At 39.4% G+C, this 26,161-nt stretch overlaps 1 protein-coding gene across 1 annotated transcript in view; it reads right to left on the reverse strand.

The window, feature by feature from the left end:
* The window catches only part of LOC130369339 (dynein axonemal heavy chain 3-like), a 919,716-nt gene that overhangs the window by 371,377 nt on the left and 522,178 nt on the right, over positions 1 to 26,161 (reverse strand). Inside the window, exons 30-31 of the mRNA XM_056574479.1 lie at positions 18,255 to 18,417; positions 11,390 to 11,572 (exon numbers count right to left, since the gene is read on the reverse strand). Coding sequence (XP_056430454.1) covers positions 11,390 to 11,572; positions 18,255 to 18,417 — 346 coding nt within the window. The remainder of the gene's footprint in view (positions 1 to 11,389; positions 11,573 to 18,254; positions 18,418 to 26,161) is intronic.

Below are 26,161 nucleotides of genomic sequence, written 5' to 3' on the forward strand. Positions count from 1 at the left end.
GACGGGTCTCTACGACCTTCCATCGACTACCGTGGCCGGAATAAAATCACTGTAAAGAACCGCTACCCACTTCCTTTGATCACAGAGTTTTTTGACCATCTGTGAGGGGCCAAAATCTTTTCTAAGTTGGATCTTCGTGGGGCCTATAATTTGATTCGTATACGAGAAGAGGACGAATGGAAGACTGCATTTAATACTCGTGATGGACATTTTGAGTATCTGGTGATGCCATTTGGACTCTGTAATGCTCCAGTGGTCTTCCAGGAGTTTGTCAATGACATTTTTCGTGATCTCCTATACTCCTGTGTTGTTGTCTACTTAGATGACATTCTTATCTACTCGCCCAACTTCCATACTCATCGTTCTCACCTTCTCACTTACAGTGCCTCTGAGACAATCATCTCTATGCAAAACTTGAAAAGTTTAATTTTGAGAAGACCAGCCTTCCATTTCTTCCATTTCTGGGGTATATTGTCACCGGTCAAGGTCTGCAAATGGATCCTAACAAGTTATCCGCAGTACTGGATTGGCCTCGACCTTCTGGCTTGAAAGCAATTCAGGGCTTCCTCGCCTTTGACAATTACTGTTGGCAATTTATTCTGCATTATTCTACCTTGGTTGCCCCCATCGTCTCTCTTACAAAGAAAACTGCTAATCTGAAGGTCTGGACTCCAGAGGCCAAAGAAGACTTTAAACAGTTAAAATCTGCCTTTGCTTCTGCTCCTTTTTTGTCGAGACCAGATCCAGTCAAGCCATTTATTTTGGAAGTGGACGCTTCTTCTGTCGGTGCAGGTGCTATTTTGACACAAAAATCATCCAAAGGAAAAACTGTAACCTGCGGTTTCTTCTCTAAAACCTTCTCACCTGTGGAGAGAAACTATACAATAGGAGATCGTGAGCTCTTGGCAATTAAGTTGGCCTTGGAAGAATGGCGCCATCTCTTGGAGGGCTCTGTACATCCACTTACCATTTATACTGACCACAAGAACTTGCTATATCTACAGACTGCTCATCGTCTCAACCCTCGACAGGCCCATTGGTCTCAGTTTTTCTCCAGATTTGACTTTTTTATTCATTTCCGGACAGCAGAGAAGAATCGTCGTGCTGATGCGCTATCTTGATCCTCTGAAGTACTAGATCAAGAGTCACATCCTCAGCATATTATACCTCCCGACATTTCTGCAGCGCCAGCAAATCTTCAGCATCTGCCTCCTGGGATGACCTACGTTACTCCCCGTCTAAGACTCTGAATCTTGAAATGGGGTAATTTCTCTCTTTTGACCGGCTATGCCGGTAAACGTAAGACTTTGCAACTCGTCTCCCGACAGTATTAGTGGCCAACTCTGAGAAAAGATGTTGTTGACTTTGTCCGCTCTTGTTCGGTCTGTGCCCGGGACAAGACCCCTCGTGCCAAGCCTGCTGGTCTACTAAAACCTTTGCCAGTTCCTGAGTTGCCCTGGACCAACAGAGCAATTGACTTCATCACGACCTTCCATTTTCCAGCAGCAACACAGTCATCTGGGTTGTGGTTGACCGGTTTTCTAAAATGGCTCATTTTGTGCCCTTGCCAGGTTTGCCATCTGCACCGCAGCTTGCCAAGCTATTCTCCGCTCACATTTTCCGTCTCCATGGATTGCCTACCCATATTGTCTCCTATCGGGGAGTCCAGTTCATCTCCAAGTTCTGGAGGGCCCTCTGTTCACGTCTCCAAGTTGAATTGGACTTATCCTCGGCTTACCACCCTCAATCCAAAGGTCAAGTGGAAAGGGTGGATCATGTCCTGGGGGACTATCTTCGCCATTTTGTCTCCGCTCGTCAAGACGACTGGACCGACTTACTACCCTGGGCCGAATTTTCTTATAACCATAGAAATTCTGAATCCACTGGAACTTCCCCCTTCTTTGTGGTCTTCGGCCTTCATCCTCGTCCACCTCTTCCATTGTCTTCCTCTTCCTCCGGAGTACCTATGGCTGATGAACTGGTTCAGAATTTTGCCTCCATCTGGCAGAAGACTCGTCACTCCCTTCTTCTTGCTACGAACTGTATGAAGTCACAAGCGGACAGGAAAGACGTCCTCCTCCCGAGTTCTCTCCTGGGGACAAGGTGTGGTTGTCCTCCAAGTACATCAGCTTTAAGGCACCCTCTTATAAACTAGGTCCACGTTTTTTGGGTCCCTATAAAGTAAAAAAAACAACTAAATCCTGTGGCTTTTTCCCTCCATCTGCCCTCCTCTCTCCGGATCCCGAATTCCTTCCATGTCTCCCTCATAAAGCCTGTCATCCACAACCGTTTTTCTCAAAAAGACATCACGCCTTCCTCCATATCTGTTACCTTTGATGTTTTTGCTGTAAAGGAAATTCTTCCAAGCAGGTCAGAGGGAAATGCTACTTCCTTGTGGATTGGAAAGGATTCGGTCCTGAGGAGAGGTCTTGGGAGCCTCAGGACAACATTCTGGACCAAGATCTTCTTAAAAAGTTTCTGAGCCATAAGAAGAGGGGGAGAACAAAGGGGTGGGGGTACTGTCACGCGCTACGCTCCAGCCATGAATGCAGTGTCCTGGGGTCCCCGTCTCTCGGCAGGGCTGGGATTCGCATTGCAGTACACGCCCGCATGCGAATCCCAGCCCGTTACTTACCCCGCTCTGCTGCTTCTGTAACTCAGCTCAGCCGCGATCGTCCCTGTCTCCTAGGGTGCTCAAGTGGTGGAGCTCTGAAATATTAAGGGCCAGTGCGCCCATAATTAGTCTTTGCACCTGACACCACATTATAAGTTCCTGCACCTCCCACACCCCCTGCTGGATATTCAGTGCTCATTGCCTAAGAGAAAGCTTTCCCATTGCCTGTTTTGCATACCCGTGTTACCAGACTTCCTTGCTACATTTTTTGACTACGAACCTTTGCCGCCTGCCTTGACCTTCTGCTACGTTGACTACGCCTCTGTCTCATCCTCCTGTACCTCGCCTTGCCCAGTACCTGTGTGGTTGAACCGTATTGGGGGTAGCGACCTGGGTGCCGCCTGCCGCAGCAAATCCATCCTGCATTGAGGTGGGCTCTGGTGAAGACCAGCGGCACCTTAGACTCCGCTCCTCGATACAGTAGCATGGTTTCCCCACATTAGGTAGCATTGATTCCCCACATTAGGCAGCGTAGATTCCCCACATTAGGTAGCAGTTCATCCACATTAGGTAGCATAGTCCCCCAACACACAAACAGACACACACACAGACACACACACACACAGACACATACATCTCCACACACATCTGGCATGCATAGCGCTTCTCCTCTCCGGCGGCTGCCTGACGAGTGACGTCACTGACCTCCTCCTGCGCAGGTCTGCGTAGGGATGTCACTCGTCCGATGTCCCTCATCAGACCTGGGTCAGCCAGCTGCACTATTAGCAGCGGCGGCGCAGAAAAGGGCGTGGGGTCCCCTCACACGCTGGGCCCCTGTGCAGCTGAAACGGCTGCACAGATGATATGTCCGCCCCTGCTGCTGCTGTCAGGTAAGTATCTTAGGCTGGGTTCACGTATGTCCGGCATAGTTTCCCTCTGGCGTGCACAGGAGGGAAACTGATGCTAGAGCTTATCACATTCATTTGAATGGGACAGTTTACAATCATCCAGCATCTAAATTTTGACAACGGATGGTTGGACATGCCGGAGGGCACATGACAGGGAAATGCCGCTTGCTGAGTTTACCTATGCCGGATACCAGACATACGTGAAACCAGCCTTACATGGACACTTTATTGGAGAAGTAGCATATTAAGTTTAATGTAGATAAATGTAAGGGTTACTACTGGAGACCAGAAAGTAAATGTGATCACCATTATGTATTAAATGTTAAAGGAGTAGTCCATGTTAAAGTAGACTCTGTAAGATCTTCCTTTTTGTAGAAAACAAGAAGTGTTACTCACATGCACATAATGTTTTGAAACACTTTTGTGATGTTCATATGGGGATAAGTCTGCTTTTTGTTTTCTGTGTTTCAAAAAGGTTAAAAAACCTAAAAGGGCAGGTGATTGGCTATGGGCACACTTGGGATCTAACTATTCCACTGGTCTCAACCAAAAGGCTTTAACTGTGAGACTGACCTTATATTGCATTATTCAATTTGTAATGGTATTCATGTATCCTTTTAACATAGTTATATACTTCTTTGCCTGTTAATGGTTTCTTGTTGAAGAGAGGTGGGATTATGTTTTCCCACCCCCTTTTCCCTTAAATGGCATACAATATGTAAAAAGTTTGTATCTTGTGGGCTAGAAATAAGGATCATCCATGTTGGAAATGCATAATTGATTCCTGTGTTTCACCCACTTATGTCCATGGTTTTACTGTATTGCTTGTTTTTGTCGGCTTTAGGGTCTGGTGTGGATTATGTGCAGTTTGAGCAGTTTCACCACACCTGGTGAGCAGATTGAACTTGATATTTTGAGTGAACTTTTCTCACCCTCTCTAATACCAAAGGTCCAGCTTGCCTCGAATCCTCTGTTTACTTCACTGCATGATGCACTGTCTCACTTCTCATGATGATGTCCAAAAAAAGCCTCAAGAATGGGTTGCACGGGCTTTGAAACGTCATGTGACACAAGTCATCAGGATACATACAGGTGAAATTCGAAACAGTAGAATATCAAGCAACGTTCTTTTCTTCCAAAAATGCCACTTAAAAGGTGAAACTAATATATGAGAGAAACTCATTACATGCAAAGCAAGATAGTTCAAGCCATGATTTGTTATAATTGTGAGTATTATGGTTACAGCTCATGAAAACACAAAATCCCCAATATATTATATGATTTGGGGAGACATGTCATCTGCTGGTGTTGGTCACTGTGCTTCATTAAGTCCAGGGTCAACGAATCCGTCTTTCAGGAGATTTTGGAGCACTTTATGCTTCCTTTCCTTTTAAGTTGCATTAATTAAATACAATGGACTTTTACACGATATTCAAATTAGTGTCAACTGTAAATAGGTAGATCAGAGTAGATCAGAGTGTCAACATTGAAGTGCTTGAGTATAGTGCATTTTATAAAATTCCAGTCTTGCGGGCAGCAGTTATTTTTTTTTCTATTTCTTTTTTTAAATTAATCACAAATCCCCTAAATTCACATGTGCTATATCCTGCACAAATTTGATGCACAGGATTTGATTCAGTAAAATCGCTGCTACAAATCCTGCACATCCTACTCCCCAAAGCAGGCAGAATCGGTGAATAGTGGTGGATAGAAGTCCCTGAGAGGACCAGGGGGGTAAGTAAGTAGTACATGTTTGTTATTTCTTATGTCATGCCCAGCAAAATATATATATTTTTTCTACTGTAATACCCTTTTGAACAAATAACTAACCAGACTGTACATGGAAAAGTATGTACAATTCTGAATATTTGTATATAAAAAGACATAGCTAGACTGAAGCAGGTTTCTAAATGAGCTAGTAAAATAATTCATAGATATACTGCTCTAATAAATATAAAAAAAAGGACCTAATTATTATGTACAAACATAACAATTGGCAACACAAAGGTCTGCAAAATGATAGTTTTATTCTTAGGCCTGTTATCACAAATATGGGCATCAACTATATTTAAAGGAAAGAATATTTCACCATGAAAATATTTTTTTTACTGTAAGAACAGTGAGTTTATAGGATTCTCTGTCACATGTGGTTGTGTGAAGGTTGATTTGTTGAATGATGATAAAAGACGTGGATGCTTTTCTTGAAAGGCATGATATTGTGATTTATCTGTAGTAGGTTTCTGGAGATGGTTGGTTGATCTGGGGTTTGGTTTGTTGATTCTTTCTATGATATTTGGTAATAGGAAAGATTTTTTTATTGCTTTTTATTCCTCATGTGTGGACTGAAGGTTTGTAAAGGGCATAACACTTATCTCAGCCAACAATATAAAACAATACAAATACAAAAAAACAACCATTTTTCTGTTAGACAGTTTCGAAAAATGATGTTAGTATGACAATCCCTTTCCAGAACCGTCCGTTATATTAGGCAATTGTTTTTTTTTATCATGGTTCTTAAACTGTGAGTCATGTGTTGCTGAAGAGGCGCCACCTAGTTGTTGGTGAATTTCAGCTGACTATAAGCTACACAGTTCATTTCAGGGTGTAAAAATCTGTCATTTAGCAAACATGTTGACTCATTTTGTGCTTATTTTAACATTATAAAGAATTTAGGAAAAGAGTATAAGTGAGACTGAGTAATATTAAAAAATTTTGTATGGACTTTCACCACAGATGTTGAGGCCTAAGCATCTAAGCATGGTCTTGCTCTGTCTTGTGAATGACAGGCATCACTTTGGTCTGTTTAGTGAGGCTTCAACAAATTTGAGAGGCCCTAGTTAAACATATTGGCACATTTATTCCAAACTGGAATGCTGGAAAAAAACTTGTATTGGAACTGCACCTAGCAGAGACTCGAAACAGGAATTACACCTGTAGCTCACCGTCTGAAGCTCATCTACATCTAACTTGCCCAGTGGTGCAACACTCCTTTACAGAATCCAAGTCCGAGATTAAAACTTGAGCAGTACTCACTAGATGTGCATGGTGATTATTAGGACAACAAGGGCATATATGAGACATAACTAGGTTTTGGGCTACTGCACTTCCACATGGCTTCTGGATGGCAAAAGGAAGCACAGAAGTGTAAAACAGAGCAACCCAACCATATTTATTAACATGTATTAATTACAATAAACATTCCCAACCAAATAATAGTAGATCAAGAAAAATGTTCGTAGTCGGTTAATTTGAAAGATACCACTTAAGAAAGAACCTTCAATGTTCAGCATATAATATACATGGATAAAAAAAAGCTTATACTTAAATTAAACATACATTTAAAAAAAATCAGGTTTACCATTTTAGCTGGTATAACTCTAAGTGTAAATACAATCCAGTTTTTCAGTTCCTATTGTAACTTGTATATGCTGATATAAAAAGTCAGGTGACCATTCTAAAATGTATTCAGCATTTTGTTTATATGTTATACCAAAGGTTCCCTAACTTGATCATGATATCTATAAAACAAAACTCCCATACTATTGTCATTGAAGATAACATGTTTATAACAAGGAGCACAAAACAAAATGTCATGAGTGAGTCTCAAAGCTTTACTAAATTTGAATGACTGCATAGTTCAGACAGGGCAGCTAAAATCATTTTATCTAAGATAATAAAATTAGAATATGTAAGCTCAAGTGCCCTTTCAAATGATTTTATACGTTCCCCTGACCCAAGAGAACAAGACAATATAAAACATTTACTTGCCCTTGCTCTATAAATGTCATTACCGTTCCCTCTTTCCTTTGAGTAATGTACTGTACCTGGCTATTTTGCTTTGTACAATGAAGTCTCTCATGAGTTGTCCAGAATAACTAGAATTGTTCCAAAATAGTCCACCGTATGCATCTTATAATGTCTAACAATAATGTAACGTTTATTTATTTATAAAAATGTTTTACTAGGTTTTACTTATGTTAAAAGAGTTACTAAATATAAAATTCAAGTTTCATCTTTCTCTTTTATGTGATTAAATGCAATCCATTGATGACTGTAATGGGCCATTGCGGATTGGAAGAAGTTGACTGAAGTGTTCTTCAGAAAGATAAACACTACATTATCTTCTGCTCTCCTGACCATGTCCTGAACATATTACAGCCAATCTCTGAGGCCACAGAGGGTTCAGAATGTTATCAGCAGAGCTTGGAGAGCGGGCTATCAGGGTAAGTAAACACAGAAGCACAGGGGTGGTCCAGTAACCACTCTGAACTGGGTTAGGTGATTCTATTGTGTGTATATATATATATATATATATATATATATATATATATATATATATATATATATACAAGCAAAAAGAAAAAATATATCAAGAGCATATCCTATTTAACCAAATATTGATATAAAGTAAATCAATATAGTAGAAGCAAAGAAACCTGGCACCAGTAGTATAGAGCTGGAAGAGTATGTATATGTTCCTGTTAATATGGAATCGGCATAGGAAGCAATGTGCCTGCTGAGGGTGGTGCTCACACAGTGCGGTTCAGTCCATATGATATTAATGCAAGAAGAAAGATGAATAGGAGCAACTCACCCAAGACCCGAGAGGAGGTAGCAAAGTCTTACTTTATTGCATATCGTGCAGACATGGATGCAAGCCACAGGGGGCAGATGTCACGGTGGGGGAGTCACAGACAACGGGGGTGGTCTGTGACTACCCCACCTTGACATCTGCCCCCTGTGGCTTGCATCCATGTCTGCACGATATGCAATAAAGTAAGACTTTGCTACCTCCTCTCGGGTCTTGGGTGAGTTGCTCCTATTCATCTTTCTTCTTGCATTAATATTGATATAAAGTAGCCAAGTCCTGAGGTGGTGTAAGGAAAAGAGAGGAGTCTAATATGTCTAACAGTTGAACAAAGTCATACAGTATAGTTGTGTCCAAACTAAATTTAGAACATTATTTTAAAAAATCTGTCCTATATTCAAACCTAGTAGGTTCTATTAGACTGTAACATTAAACTACCATTACTCAAATATATCCTGTCAGAAGCACTTTAAGGGAATTTGGGGGAGATTTATCAAAACCTGTCTGGAGGGAAAGTTGCCGAGTGGCTTATAGCAACCAATCAGATTGCTTCTTTAATTTTTCTCAGGCCTTTTCAAAACTGAAAGAAGCGATCTGATTGGTTGCTATGGGCAACTCAGCAATTTTTCCTCTGGACAGGTTTTGATAAATCTCCCCTTATGTGATAAAAAAACAACCTATTGTTGGTTCAGTACAATCTGTATACTATATAGGTCTTTGACCAGGCTGTCAGGCAGGGCTAGTTCTACCTATAGGCAAAACAGTCAGCCGCCTAGAGCGCACTCTTCATGGGGGCACCTCTCTGCCCACAGCAATAAAGTTAGCCAGTATCTGAAGCACCCACCCATCCAGCTAAACCCTGCCACCCAAGTAAGGTGATTATATGAGGATGAGGTTTGCTACAATGTGTCACCCCAGTAGTAAGGAGATTACATGAGGAGGGTGTTTGTTACAGTGTGGCACCCCAGGATTAAGGTAATTACATGAGAAGGAAGTTTGTTACAGTATAACCACAAAAGAGAGAGAAGATCCGGCACTGCTATATCATCCTAAAAATTCCACTGTCTATATATTGTATCTGCCAAAGTAGGATCACTGTGGGTGGTGCTACACGCTGGTCTGGCAATAGTAATCACATCACTAAAAGATAAGGAAAGAAAAGATTGCGGAGCAGCTCACCAAGTCCTAGTACTTGAGGTGTCGGATGTCACATTGCGGTCAGGCACATCACGGTCAGGCAGCAGGAGGACAGGAAGGCTGTGATGGTATGGGGGAATCAGACGTCAGGGCCACAGCCGTATCGTGCCGTTCGGTGCTTCGTCAGGCCCCTGTGAGGTGCGATACGGCTGTGGCCCTGACGTCTGATTCCCCCCATACCATCACAGCCTCCCCGTCCTCCTGCTGCCTGACCGTGATGTGCCTGACCGCAATGTGACATCCGACACCTCAAGTACTAGGACTTGGTGAGCTGCTCCGCAATCTTTTCTTTCCTTATCTTTTAGTGATGTGAAGTTTGTTACAGTGTGTCATCCCAGGTGGGGCGTGTCAAAGGGTGGAGTCTATGGGCAGGGTCAAGGGGGCGGAAAAATCAGCTTTCGCTTAGGGTGGCAAAAATCCTTGCACCGGGCCTGCTGTCATGCAACTATTCATGAGCAGCCACCGGCTCCCATACATCAATGGTCTTACAGTCAGACTCACCAGCCACTTGACTCTCTCGAGGGATTCCTCTGAATGCTAGCTATGTTTTTCCTCGACACTAACTTATATTGTCCTACACTGCAGCTACCAAAGACACTTTCTTCAGGCTTCTTTCACTCCTTTTTACTTTCTCATCCCAATGGCATGTACCTTGGTGGTTGACTCAGAGCTGCTCTTTTCTTACAGAGCAGTCTCTCTTAAATCACTTGTTGTAGCTCGGACAGCTGTTGACATATTGAGAGTTGAAGTTTTGCAACATCTGGAGGCCCACAATTTGAGACCACTAGTGTAGCACATTCTTAACTCATCAGTACTTACTGACTGATATCTCCTCCTTCTAGCTGGTGTCAAGGTACCATGTTCCTGGTATAGGCCATGCTGCCAAAGCATGATAACACCAACTAATGCAGTGCTCTTCCAACCATTATAAAAACCCATAGGAGCATGGGATGTGTGGGGGTATCAACTGTGCAATACAACATAACATGTCACAAGATAACAACATCAACACACATCTTTTAGATACACGTACAGATTTTTTGGAAGGGGGCATGTGTGGGTTAGTTGTGGTTCACCCTCTTACACTATTCATAGTATTAACTTCTGCTCCATGTTAGTAATTTATCGAATTATTTTATTAAACTCTGCAATTACCATAAATTAAAACAACAAACAGCCTTTTATTCTAACATAAAAGGCTTAATATTTTGTACCTTCTATGGAAATTACCGATTTGTCACAAAACACTGTCACTTGTGCCAGAGGCAAGGCTGGGACAAACGCTACTTCTCATAAAAAAAAAGAATGTCTGTCTTAATTAATTGATATAATAACTGTTTTTTACAGTATAATTAATGTGTGAAAATGTGTATTTTTTTTTATCAATGCCTGATTAAAATGTAAAAAAAAAAAACATTGGGGGATTTTATTTTATAGATGATTTTCTTTTTATCCTTAATTTTTAAGCTGATACCTTTATTGCTTTATCTCTTTTTATCGCTTAGCATAAACCAGCATCTCTGTGTCCCTGTACGATTTTAAATATCCATATACCACATATAAGGTGAACGTTTCACTATAAGAAAATGCAATGTCTGCACATTATGTCGCTATGATCGTATCGAGCATGCATCCAATGGTGACAGTGCCAAACTTGCCATCTCTTCTTAAAAAAAACAAAAAAAACTTTCTAGTATACTAGAATTGTGTCCATTGGGCGCTGCTTGCCTGCTTGCAGAACTCTTCTTTAGTATATCCTTGTACAATAAATTTGCATTCCATTCCTAAAGTGGAGTTTAATATTCTTAGTAAACAAAATGATAAATCCTATAACTCAATAGGGACCATAATGAGCAAACTTGCAGCAGTTTGCTGTGCTTTTGATCAATAGCCTCCATCATGTCAACAGCAGGCACGACTCTGTCTATCTCATATTCGACTCTAATTTTAACACTCCATTCACTGCCATAGTTTTTACAGACATGTGTGTCCAATTTTCTTGATTGTGTATTGCCTGATCAATATTAAATCTAATTTACAATTCCGTCCCCTGTGAAGCTTGCATATGTTATGTCAACATACCTTAATGGCTTTGGCTTCCAAAGCAGCCTTGTTAGCTGTTGCCTCATCTGCTTCAACTAAACTTTTAACCGCTTCCACCTCCAAAGTCTCATCTGCAATAATGTTTACCAGCTCCTCCGTCTCACCACTTCGTTCAATCAGCATAGGCTTAAGCTCTGTCAACTCATGTTGCATGATCGCGATCTGATGAGCCAAAAAATAAAGACATGGAAAAGTTCTGAAAACAAATATTACAATGAAATATCACACTGTCTCCATCCAATTTAGAGATTCTCATAACATGTCATTTAAAGGGATCACAGATTATTACTTCTTGTATTTTCTGCTTACTGCTTACAGTAATCCATCTTGTAGGACTGCTTAATATATTATACGATATACATAGGGAAGCACGAGGGACCTCATATCCACTGTCATAGGGGTGCAACCATGACAAGGCTCTAAGGAAATGGTGGGCTCGCATGAGGCTCTGAAACAGCTCTTAACTACTTGTGCATCCATATGACACAAACAGTTGTGATTCATAAAGCAACAGAAAAGAGAACCACGAGCTAACCTTTCTGTCACATGACAGGCAAAAGTTGGGATTCTGGTGTGGGCAGCTGGCATCTGGAGCTAGACAGGTAGGAGAAAAGAGTAGCTGTATAGGAACAAAAAGTGGGAGCTGACGTGGAACAGTGTTATAGGTGAATAGTTTTTTTTTTTCCCACAGGGCCTAAAAACTATATGGGAGCCCAGTTTTTGAGAGAGTTCATCAAAAAGAAAACATTTAGTTCACAAGAATAATGACTTAAGGCAATCGCCAACACATTATTCCGATTTCTTGAAGGCATATGAATAGTTACGTAATAGGACAGGGCCTGGGTTCTGGCAGCATGTTTGCCAAACCAGAAGAGAAGTTAAGAGATCCAAGCTATCCTATAAGAGATCCAACCTATCCTATCCAAAGCCTTCTCAGCATCTGTGTTGAGGATGAGGGGAGCCTCTTGCTTTGACAACATGCTAAATAAAAAAAATATATAAAAAAATATAAATATGCACCCTCTCTTTCTTAGATTCTGATACAATTTTAATTATCCATCACCTCAAAACCTGGCAGGTAGTAGCAGCAGCAAGATTGGTGGACTGGTGGTAGTTGTAGCCAGCAGATACCAGGCAATTGGTGAACTAGTGATAGTTGTAGCCAGTGAACAGCAGGCAGTGGTGGGTGGACTAGTGATGTGGTAGCAACCACCGTGGTGGACTGGTGGTATTTGTAGTAGCAAGTGGTCAGCAGGCAGTGGTGGACTAGTGGTAGCTGTAGCCAGCTGACAGCAGGGGTAGTGGTGGTACTGTCTAATCAGTGGCATCTGGCACAGGAGTTTTAAATTTCTCACTAATCAATGCTGTCATTTATACAAACATTTGTGTCAGATCCCACAAATACAACAAAAACTGTTGTATGTTACTCAGTACCTTATCCTGATCATGTACATGTAATTTTTATGTATCTATCATCCATATTTCAGTAAAAAAATATTAACTGTGCCCACTGTCTTTTCCATCTTGTCAAAGGGAGGGGCTGTGTCCTTATCTTGCCTGCACTGTGATGACTCATCCCCATCCCTCACTCTTCTGACTCACTGCCCTCAGGAGCCTGGCAGCCCTGCTCTGTAACCCCTTCCTCTCTGGATGTATGCTGTACACACACACACATACAATGGTTATTGGAGATTGCCTGCACTCTACCACCAAAGACAATATGGTGAGTGTATAACTTACATCTTTTTATGTCATTCATATGTATCATCCTTTGCCAGTCCTGTAATGCTGGGACTTGTAGTCTTGGAATAGTTGGAGGTACAGTGTTTGGATAACTCTTTTTTGCAGCAGTGTTGCCTTCAGCTGTGTGCCTATAGCTTTTGAAAAATAACAACTCCCAGCATGCCCAGACATATTTTCACTGTCAAGGAATGCTTGAAGTTGTAGCTTTGCAACAACTGGAGGCAAATGTTTGGTACAACTCTGTGTTACAGCAGTGTTGCTGTAAACTGTGTTTCTCCTGCAGCCTTGTCTATCAGCCATATAGTGCCCATAATGTCTCATGTTTATTGTTTTGCCAAGATGTACAACATATAAAACGTTTTTATATCTGACAGTTTCCATTTAAATAAACCCACCTAGAAATGCTTTACATTTGGTTAAATCCGTAAAATACAGGTAACATGATTTAACAGGCACAGTGAACATTCACTGCTAGAAATGCATTCTTTGGTAGAATCCAGCTAGAAATGCTCTATATTTGGTTAAACACAAAAAATTAAGATAAAATACAGGTTATTCTACTGCACAGTGCTTTGCTAAAAAAATGTTTGTCTTGTAGTGTAGTAGCTTTCCATGGGCACATTTTGCTGTCACACTACTGGGATTTATAGTGCAGCAAAAGGACACAGTAATGCAGGTCACTGAGGTCAGCCCCTGCAGACTGTTTTGCTCAAATTGATTTATATTATAGTGTATTGATCAGGAGTTCCACAGTTTTCTGTACACTGCTCACTGCTCAGCTTTCCCTCCGAGATAATGGGTCAACACAGGTGCATAGGGTTTTATCACTCTGTTTAGACCAATTCCCATGCAATGATTGGCTAATCTGAAGTCATGTGATCTTGCTAATAGCTACATAATATGCTAGACTACACCGACATCATCTCAGTGTTCCAACTTTCATCCTTTGCTGAAATGGCACCAAAACGCCATGTGTTCCTCATCCCTTCTTTATAATAGTACTATTGCCAGTTTGTGCAAGCTGCAAGTTCTAATATTAGCCTAACCACATTTTAGGCAAAGTCCTGAATGCGACTGGGTTCTATGAGCTTGACTCGCTCAGTAGGGATAAGCAACCTAATCCCTAATAAGTTGGAGATGGGCTTTAGAGGTGAAGAGAAAATTGTTTAATATAAATGATGTGTGGCAGAGAGAAAGTGACACAGTTTTCTGAGCGGTGCAAGCAAGTCAAAGGTCTGTAAAGATGACTGCAAAGAGGGGAGAGCCTTAAAAGACAGAGAAGACTTCCTGGAAGAGGAATCAAGGCCGGATTCCAGAATTAAATTCAAGTAGCCGCCTATAACTACAATGATGTCTTTGAAAAAGTCAAGAGTTAGGCTGATTATTACCATGAGATCTGCCTAGTATTAGGCATGTAAAGGTTGGCAAAGGTAAAAGTGTGGTGACCTATGCAACCTTTCAGAAATGTAACTCTACCGTCTGGATCGTGCAAATGGAAAGTTTCTATGGAAAATGTTTCTATGGAGGCAGAATCTTCAAAATAAAGCCTATAGACTTAAATTAAAGCCCACAGACTTCTATGGGACTCCGCACTCCCATTCACACTTCTTAATTTCTACTTGCGGAATTCTGCAAGCGGAAATTCAGAAGTGAGAATGGGAGTGCGGAATCCCATTGAAGTCTATGGGCTTTAATTTAAGGTGGAATTCCGCAAGCAGAAATTCTGCCATGTAAATAGACCCTTAGATGGCGAGTTGATTCCCTTCATATTATAGGATACAATTTTAATCAATATCAAGAGAAATTTGTAGAATTTTTGTGGGCATAATATTAGAAATACCAGAATTCAGGACAGTCTAAAGATAGTGCATGAACAATAGTCAGGAAAAACATAACACACAAAAAACAAACTTTGTTACTACGGTAACTGTTACTACAGTAGCTTCCAGTGTAGTGGATATGACACTAGGAGCCACTGTTCTGGAGTCTTGAGTTAGAAAGTCTAGTGCTGTGAAGTCCGCAGGTGATGGTGCATTCACCTTATTAGAATGCTCTGTTAAGTTAGAGGGCATTCACATCACAATTTTGCCATACTGTTTTGAATTAGTTTTTGTATTTGAAAACAGTATACACCTGTATTGCTTGCCCTATAGACTGACCACCCATATAAAACAAAAAATATGTATCAGGTTGTGTAAGTTTTTGTACATTTTTTCAGTGTTTTTTTCCCGTGCACAAAACTTCAGTGTACGGCTTGGTTCACACTATTGTTTGTAGTGTACGGGAACCGGATATGGCTGGGGGGAGCGAAAACCGGGTGCTCCTGTATCCCAACTGGATCCAGCCCGAACCTCATTCATTTTAATGAGCCGACCGGAGTCAAACACTGACTCTGGTCGGCTAATTTTTGCCCCGTATACAGTTTTCTGACCAGACCTAACATTGTGGTATACCACGGTTTTGGGTCCAGTTAGAAAACTGTATACGGGGCAAAAATGAGCCAACCGGAGTCAGCATTTGACTCCAGTCGGCTCATTGAAATGCATTACATACGGTCCTGGTCCAGCTGGGATACAAGAGCTCCTGATTTTCGCTCCCCCCAGCTGTATCCTGTTCCCGTACACTGCAAACGTAGTGTGAACCGTCCTTACCACATTTTTGTATCCTGTTCTGTCCTGTTTTATTGTTTACAAAGGGTTTGGTGTCCTTTTTAAAATACGTATACAGTTTTTATAACATTTTAATCAATGCAATCTGTATGAGCGCACGATTGCCTACAGTTTTGTCAGTTTTTTAGGTATACATTTAAAAAAATTAAATAAAACTGATTCAAAACAGTATGGCAAAATCGAGATGTAATAAAGAGACAGGCAGGGAGGTCACTTATAGGCTATGTTCACATGGCGTAAAAATCTGCAGAATGACCGCCTGGAAAACACGGCAAACAATCATTGCATGTTTCGGCAGACTAGGACCGCTCGGAAATGTGCTGTCTTGAGAGACAGCAATGCATTTCCAAGCAGACTCTGCAGAAACAATAACCAGGTTTATTGTTTTTGCTGCAGCTGCATGGTGCAGCAGAATCCCATTGAAATCATTAAGAGTATGCTGCAGCAGAATTTCCGGGCTCAATATATCTGCAGAATTCTGCTGGGGAATTCCGTTGTGCAAACATAAAACCCCAAGATGGAGTTTTGGTAAAAAAAAATAAGGAGAAAAAGAGTGCTAAAAAAAACCTTTAAGAACTGGCTGTTCACTTGCTGTCTAATATATCCCTCCCACCCCTTACATTGAAAGTCATGAGATAATTAATGCTATTTCCTTTACCTATAAGTGGTTTTAATGTTATAAGTAATTGGTATAGGTCATAGATCACAGGAATTGTTTTTAAAAAAACAACACATATACTAAGATTGGGGTGGAGAGAGGACCTGGAATATTTATGAAAAGGAGATGTTGGAGATGTAGGAATTTGTTATGCCTTCTTTTTTATTTTTCAAAGTTCCCAAGCTTACGAAAAAAGGAAGACAACCCCTTGAAAGAGAAAAAGCATAGCTAACATTCTGTGTCTTTTACAGAGTAGCATTTAATGTAGAAAGAGGTCAAAATTATTACACTTGAAATCTCAGTAAGTAGCTATTAACCTTAATGGATTCTGTGCTATTGTTTACACTTCTATTTAACTTTACCATGTCATCATATACATGCCGCCATGCTCTCTTCTAGAGCTAGGTCAGAACACCAAATAACATGAAACAACATATTTTAAATAATAAAGTAACTCAAGTATATAGCTCTACAATTATATATATATATATATATATATATATATATATATATATATAGATATATATATATATATTACCTGTATTATAACAAATGTGATGCTACTGCTGATAGATAGACAAATAGATAGATAGATATGAGATAGATAGATAGATAGATACGAGATAGATAGATAGATAGATAGATTGATAGATAGCAACTCTATGTTATATACAATAGTTAATGCTATACCAGAAATGGCAGAATTACAGGGAATGTTTGTGTGATAGTGGTGAAAATGTCCACCAAGTGCAAACTGACATGGACATATTTCAAAATTCAAGGATAATTGAAATACCATGTCAAAAAACTGAGGCTATTTGTACTGAATAAGATTGTTTTCAGCCATGCTGATGGACAGATGGCCAATTTTCCTTGACAGGCAAAACCCAGTCAATTTCAGAGACCATTTCTTCAGGACGGTGCAGTGAATTTCTTTAAACATTAATGACTTGATGAATTTGTTTGTTACTCCTCACAACTTGAGTGTTTTCTCCTCTATTTATCGCACAGTATTTACCTGCGTAATGCAGTCTGCTAATCTAGAGCAATTCTATCTTCACATTAGGTACAATAAACCTTCATAAACTGCTAAAAATACACTGGCAGCAAAGAGTGCCAGTTATATTTATAAGATGAACATAGCTGTTTTGTTTTTATGTTACTTATATGCTCACTAGGAGCTGTGGCCTCTTAACTGAGGCAAGAAGCACAAAGGTGGCAGATACATTAAAATAAAAATAATGAATTTGGCTCTTGTAATCTGGTTTATTATACATGTGCGTTACACTTTGGGAAAATAGTTAGTTTTGCTTAATTTAATAAACCCTTTACTTCCACTGAGAAAGTACAAACAGATGTATTTTGGGTTGTTGCCATCTCTCTCCACTGCGGTAACTGATGTGGTCTGAAAACTTTTATTTTACATGGTATCCAAAAGTAGAAAGAAGTGACTGTGACTCACGCTGCTTTCACAACAAGTAATGCCATCACACAAGTTTATTCTCCATTTACATTGGAGAAAGTTAAAATTGCTCCTGTGATTTCGGTGTCAGTCTGGTTGCTCTCTTTACTAATGAGAGTACATTATAATCTAATTAAAAACTGGAGAAATTTGGCCCATCTGCTTAGCATTTTTTATAACCCCAGGCTACTGTTCATTTCTGCCCATGTTCATAACATGCTTTCTGGAAGCCTAATTCCTAATGTGTACTTCTGGAGGAGAAACAGTGGGAAGAATATTACCTTGATCAGCTGCAAATGCATCTTTACTCACTTGTGAGGAGGCGAAATCCAGTTTTTCGAGCCCAACCAGATATCTGTTCTTGCTGGTTAACAACTCAAGCCGTTTCCGCTCTAATAGATTCTTAAAGGTCTTGATTAATTCAAGGTATGATGTGGAGGTGACATATATCTGTCTCTGCAGTGTCTGGAAAACCCTGTCAGCAATTAAAAAGGGAATGACATAAGACATCGCTTCAGACTGATAAAGTACACCGTAACATATTTTGTTCTTTTTGCTTTATTTGCTGCTTTGAGACATAAACACACATTTATCCTCATCAATTCCCCAAAATGAGTTTGCAGCTTTCACAGAAAACCAAAACTATAAAGGCATTTCATGTAAAAATAAAATAAAATAAATAAATAAATTTCCACTCGAACAACTTCAAGGTCAGGCCAGTAAAAAAAAAGGCAGTTGTTCATGCTCATGCATATTTTATGAGATCCAATAAAAAATGTTTTTCTTTTTTTAGGAGGAAGATAGGGGTATGTTGGTTATAAAAGCAGAGCATGTATAATGGCTATTCGGCTCAGCATTTCTGCCAGCAACAAAAAATGTCATTATTTGTTTAATAGAAAGATTTATTCCAAGACACAATAGAAAAAAAAATGAAGAAAAATCTATTAACATGCAAAATATTCTAGAGAATGAAATGTTTATGTATATTTCACACAGTTTCATCTTACTATAATATGACAGAATGAATGGTAATAGAGCAGAAAACTTTTCAAATCTGCATTGTAACTGGCTTCAAAGCAATGAGTGAGAAAGACTGAAGGAAAAGGCGGGTTCTTTCTTGGCATTAATAAATATTAACTCTTTCACATACTCATTTTATTGTAAACTGTGACTGTTTCAGTTTGGAACTTTTTTTTCCATCTTATTTAGATGGGTTTTCTGAAAAATTTCACCTGGCATGCTCATCTCTTAAAACTATGACAAATGATGTACCACTTGTCCGATGGTCACATGTGGGATTACAGTAGCATTGGAGTACAGCTATATTATGTGTCAAAAGCAAACAGTTGCTGTCTGAAGGCCTTATGGCAGTGATCTTAAAGTGCGGCCCTCCAGATGTTGCAAAACTTCAACTCTCAGCATGCCCGGAAAGCCATTGGCTCTGTTACAAGGGCTCCTGATAAGGATCTTGCAATATCTTCAAAAAACAGCATTTAGAGTGCCTCCTTTGTATTCATTTATCTTTTTCTATATCTGGAATCCTTAGAATATGATTGGGGATTCATTAAGCCAAGCCAGAAATGCCACAGAAGGGGATGTTACTGATCAGTAGACAGCTGTTTCAGCATTGTTGTCCCTCATCAGTAAAGAATACGGTGGCTGTTTGAAGAAATGCCTATAATTGTGGAACCAAATAATGTTTCTCTTTCTGGGAATTCCTAGGTGAGTGCCAGAAGCTGTGCAATCCTAGCTCCCTGCTAGACAGCAGGTTGTGCTCAGCTCAGCAATCAGGACTTAAATCCCCTAAGCACAACGGTACCTTTGGAAGACATTACCTGGAGTGTTTGGCTCCTGCTTTATGTTTTATTTGTAGGAGGACCAAGGGTGGATCTACAGGGATTGCCATTTATATAGATACACCTTAATAAAATGGGAATGGTTGGTGATATTAACTTCCTGTTCGTGGCACATTAGTATATGTGAGGGGGGAAACTTTTCAAGATGAGTGGTGACCATGGTGGCCATTTTGAAGTCGGACATTTTGAATCCAACTTTAGTTTTTTCAATAGGAATAGGGTCATGTGACACATCAAACATATTGGGAATTTCACAAGAAAAACAATGATGGGCTTGGTTTTAACGTAACTTTATTCTTTCATGAGGTATTTACAAGTTTCTGACCACTTATAAAATGTGTTCAATGTGCTGCCCATTGTGTTGTCAATGCAACCCTCTTCTCCCACTCTTCACACACTGATAGCAACACAGCTGGAGAAATGTTAGCACAGGCTTCCAGTATCTGTAGTTTCAGGTGCTGCACATCTCGCATCTTCACAGCATAGACAATTGCCTTCAGATGACTCCAAAGATAAAAGTCTAAGGGGGTCAGATCGGGAGACCTTGGGGGCCATTCAACTGACCCATGATGACCAATCCACTTTCCAGCAAACTGTTTATCTAGGAATGCTCGGACCTGACACCCATAATGTGGTGGTGCACCATCTTGCTGGAAAAACTCAGGGAACGTGCCAGCTTCAGTGCATAAAGAGGGAAACACATCATCATGTAGCAATTTCGCATATCCAGTGGCCTCGAGGTTTTCATTGATGAAGAATGGCCCCACTATCTTTGTACCCCATATACCACACCATACCATCAATGTTTGTGTTCCAACAGTCTTATCTATCCAATGTGGGTTAGTGTCAGACCAATAGCAGTGGTTTTGTTTGTTAACTTCACCATTCGCATAAAAGTTTGCCTCATCACTGAACAAAATCTTCTGCGTAAACTAAGGGTCCTGTTCAAATTTTTGTTTTGCCCATTCTGCAGCTCCTCAAACTACGGATACTGGAAGCCTGTGCTAGCATTTCTCCTGCGGTGTTGCTATCAGTGTGTGAAGAGTGGGAGAAGAGGGTTGCATTGACAATCCAACACAATGGGCAGCACATTGAACACATTTTATATACATATCAGAAACTTGTAAATAACTCATGAAAGAATAGAGTTACGTTAAATCCAAGCACATCGTAGTTTTTCTTGTGAAATTCCCAATAAGTTTGATGTGTCACATGACCCTCTTCCTATTGAAAAAACAAAAGTTGCATTCAAAATGTCTGACTTCAAAATGGCCGCCATGGTCACCACCCATCTTGAAAAGTTTCCCCCCTCACATATACTAATGTGCCACAAACAGGAAGTTAATATCACCAAGCATTCCCATTTTATTAAGGTGTATCCATATAAATGGCCCACCCTGTACTATTTTGTAGTTTCTCTCCTTAAATTCTTTCTGGGAATTCCTGGAAGAAGAATATGAAAAGTGGCTTTGTGATGTCACCTTTTGAAGGTAGATTTGCCTTTAATTCAATGTTTATTTCCTATAAGAATATTTGAAACCCCAAAACAGCTGTCGAATAGATAACTTCCCTTTATGAGGAGTTTTTGACTAACCTTATTAAATCCCCAATCATGTTCTAAGGCTTCATACATGAGTTAAACACTGACCTGAGAGAGATGCTTTGCATATCCTTCTTCCCAGAATTAACAGTGTAGTATACATTGCCTATATGTCTCCACAAGTCTTTATAGTGATCTCCAAAGAGAAACATTACCCTGAAGAGCTTATGTGACTATGTTTACTACTCTGGACATTGCCCCATGCAACATGCACCACATTGATAAACAGAGCTGAAGAAGAACAACATCAGGTTTACTTGTAGATCTTTGAATACTGATCTAAGAAACAAAGCATTGTGCTACCATTCCAACACAATTTTCAGAAAAAAAATTGAGGAAGTTTTTCAGCTATCATAGAGGGCCCCAGACAAAATAGGCGCAGGCCTACTCAGAGTGGAGTAGTTTACTTGTTTCTAGTGTTTATAACTTTTTGGGGTTTCTGACATGTACAATTATTATAGTAATAGATGCACTTAGCAATAAGAAGTGGCCATGTACAAGCCCTGCATATGTTAAAAAAAACTGCTGGCCCAAGAACACACACATTTGTACGCACACTCACGCTCAATATTATATAACATTTTATCTTTGACCTTTTTGAAATAGAAACCTTTATCCAAAGCCAGGGTCAGTGTGAATGTTTCAGTTACTGTTATAATAAGAGTCAAATATTTAGTCTGTTGTCCACTATTGCTTAGCAATAATGCATTCCCTATGCAACAACAAAATACCCAGTCCATTAAATGCACATAGCTGAAGATCATTAGATGTTTTGCCATGGTATTCTTATTAAGGGCTTCATTTCACAAAAAGGAAGCTGGAAATTTACAAGCCTAGATTATGTATTAGATGTAAGCAACATACTAACAAGTGAACAACAGACTATATATTTTTTTTACTGTTTAGAACCAAGTACTGAAATTGGTATTTTTTCTAATCTGTTCTTACTTTCTACTTGTAATGCAGTTTTCATTCATTTTTAGTACATCATTATGGGGCCAGTCATCTTACCTAAGCTGCTTTTAAGAGTATTTAGATATTTTATTTACAGCAGAACCCATGTATAAAGGAAACAATAGAGTAGAACCAGGGCCATATTTACTTCTCATGCTGCCCTAGGCACTAAGACTGAATACACCCCATTAGAGTGATGCCTACAGGTGCCTTATAGCAAATACAAGCCTGACTGGAACTGACCCTATTCACTTCTATGGTAAAGTCTTCTAGGCATGGTCTGTGACTTGTACAGAGGTCGTTCTATGGGGGTGGCATGAAGGATGAGTTCTGAGAATCACCTACTGTCAATGGCCTGATCCCATTTTATCTATATTCTGGTGTCATCTTTCACTGTAATCCTGTCTGTGATGATAGAAAGGAAATTGCTAGAAAGCAATATGTAAAGTACAGGAAGTCTCAGTTGATTATTCAGCCTAGCAGCCAAAATGAAAACTGAATGATATCAAAATTAAATTCTAATATAATTTCAATATAGTTTGTAAAATGAACAAAACAACCTTTAACATAAAAAATGTATTTAAACAATACTGTAGGTCTTTTGTGATGACATTTTCTATCAAAGTAATAAACAATGTCGCACAAATCTAAAGGGATAGTGCTTAATGTAAATTGGATGCATACGGGTATATATCATGTAAGATAAAATTATATAAGCATAAAAAAAATATAAAAACTGTTGTTTTACTACTGAGTTAGTCATTTTAAATGCATTATCAAATCTTTAATAGGTTAAGATTTGCAGATTGTTTTGCATGTACAGACTTTTACGTAAGATTTGGAAAAGGTAGAGCAATCTTTTCCCCAAAAAATGAATTGCTAAAGGTAACTTGATGCACCACTATTGTAGCACATGTGCATTGACTAAGTTATGCCACTGCCCACAGCAGAGAAACTCTCCACTCCTATGCCACCATATGAATGCACAGTGCATGGAAGAATTAGACTGGTCTTGTCTGTGGAAGCCAAGCTCCATTTGTCAATCAAGCCAGGAAAGGGAGGGGAGGGGAAGCAGGGAAGTGTTCCAGCCCAGGACACTTCAGAGGCTGGGGAATGCCTCTTTGACACTTGGTAAGTACAGACAGACAAACAAAAGGTACTGTACTATGTGTTTCCTTATTACACTATCAACAGTTCGTACTCTGTTTTTCACCTGACATGTTCCCTTTAAACAATACAGAACAGTACAATGCACAATATATTCCACTTTTTATTTTTTTTCCCTTTCTAAAACTCCTCTAAGGAATTGTTAGAAATGGGAGGGTTTGTTAACATGTCTTTCTATAGATTTTTTTTAAATCCTATTTGATGTATTTTTAAACACTCATTTTTTATCAATACAATAATAAAAAAAAGGATATATAAAAAATATTTTCAAATTATATGTATGATTTTTATGTCAAATATTTGACTGTGACTAAAAACAGATTTCATATCAGAACTAATATCTTGCAATACAAAGGTTAACACATGGATTTCTTTTTTAATTTACAGTTAATTACATTTTAATAAATTAAGGAAATTAATTCAGTAAAATTAAATTCTGCTTATTAAGTCATTTTGGAGTAAGTAGCTGGCTAGAGTTTATCATGCTAAAGACGCATTCTTGGATCAACGCTACAGAAGAACAGAAGAAATAAACAAAGCATGGGAGAATCAAATATGTAACAGCCCACATAAAATCTTACAGCCTACCTCCACATTAAAGTATGTACCACAGGAAAAAGGAATTTTAACAAGTATGAGAATGTTATTTAAGCAGACAGCGTTTTAGTCTCTTTCACGGAAAATAGTCAATACACAAGGGACAGTCAGGCTTAGCCTCAGCAAGGGATATATTAATATGAGGCAGAAGGAAAATTGTCAACAGAGAGATTTTCATTCATTAAATATAGTTGCCCCAAGAAAAAGGATTGTCCATCTTTATTGCAGGAATAGGAATTTGTGGTATTGAATTGAGAAGCTTAATTAGAAAGTGACAGAAACCTAAGATAAACTAAGCTGAACCTATACTCCAAGCAAGAGCCATTGTTAGTAATGTAGGACACATAATCTGGGATTTAATGGGGTTTTTTAATAAGGCAAAACATGTAGTAAATATGGAAAGTCCATATTTTCATAAAGTCTTAGTGAAAAAAAAATATGATGTATTGAACCAGATTTAAAGTCCTATACAATCTTTACTACCAATTTAGATTTTCGCTTAAAATATATCGAAATAAGCAAAGAGAAAAAAAAACTGGAAGGAACAAAAATGGGAGCAACAAATGGCATTTTAATACATTGTAGATTCTAGTCATTGCATCATGAACTTATCAAACATAATGATTAGAAAAAAAGAGATTTTAAGAATAAATAAGTCATAGACATAGAGATGAATTTACTAAGAATGGTGTTTTACATGCAAGTCTTACTTAAACCCCAGCCTGTGTAGATTTTCACTACAATTTATATATGCTAGTAGGTATTAAAATTTAGTAGCTTCGGTGCCAAGGGGCAGCCACACCCACTTTGCATGAAACCAAGCATCAGAGGAACTCGCTTTTACATTTTCATATCGTGTTCCCACGGGTGAGACTGACGTCACTCCAGGAAGTTCCTTGTGGCAGTGGTCCGGCTACTTTCTCTCCAGACGCTACTACAGGTGTTGTGCCCTGAGCGCAACACCTAAGGGTAAGGACCCCACTTTGTCTCTGCTTTGGTTAACTTTTTAAACAGTCCTCACTAGGGGCACACCCCGTGTTGTTTTTTTTGTTGTTCCTAATATTTGGCGAGCATGACACAGACTGGCGTAAAGATGCATACATTTACAAATTTGCACCAGGTGCAGAGCTTAATAAATCTCCCCTTAAACTTCTCTTAATATTGTACTTAGGTGAAAAGTATCTTTTATTATAAATTAATAGTTTGTGTTGACTAATTGTAAGTTATAACATTGATGCCCTTGGTTGCCTTGTTAAAATAATATTTAGAAAAAAAATATTTTTAATGCCATCTCTCTTGTACTTATCGGTCAACACCCTCACCAGTTACATTAAGTAAGTTTGTATAGTTCTGCTATTTATATGATATATAATAACCTTACACACTTGGCTAAAGGGAGCTGAACATGAATTTCTAAATGTAGCTAACTTTTAAACCCCTAGACTCCCTTGTCACCTTGGACATAACACAGTAAATGTACACACTGGAGCATTAAGTTACTATAAAGCTGGCATAGGAGCTGCACTTGCTACATAGCTGTGAGTGATAGCTACTATCAGTAGCCCGACACTCACCATTAATGACAGGAAGCTTTTCCTTATCCTCTCCATTTTAAGGGGTGGAACCACAGCTAGGCTGTTTTACACATACAGCCACTTACTTAGTTTTCTGGACAATCAAAGCACATTATTTTGTCTTTACTTGTACACCATGACACTGTGCTGGTGAAATTGTACTATACAGGCTGACACTGTCCTGGCTGATGATCTACACAGTACAGTACTATAGATGGCATGTGTAGGAGAAAGCGTTACTGATGCACTGACTTTGCAAGGTGCTATGTTAACCTAAAGGAAAAAAGAGAAGCAGTCAGCAAGGAAAGGGTTACACTGAGCACTAAGCTGGTGCTGTAATAAAGGCTGCAAACTAAAGGGAGAGGCCATTAGATACTGGAAGCAGCACTGTGTACATACAGTAGGAGAACAGTAAGGAAGGGGCTACACTAAGCACTTAAACTGCTGATGATTAGATGAGAGAGAAGCCTT

Source organism: Hyla sarda, chromosome 4 (assembly GCF_029499605.1).
Source record: "Hyla sarda isolate aHylSar1 chromosome 4, aHylSar1.hap1, whole genome shotgun sequence".
Taxonomy (NCBI): domain Eukaryota; kingdom Metazoa; phylum Chordata; class Amphibia; order Anura; family Hylidae; genus Hyla; species Hyla sarda.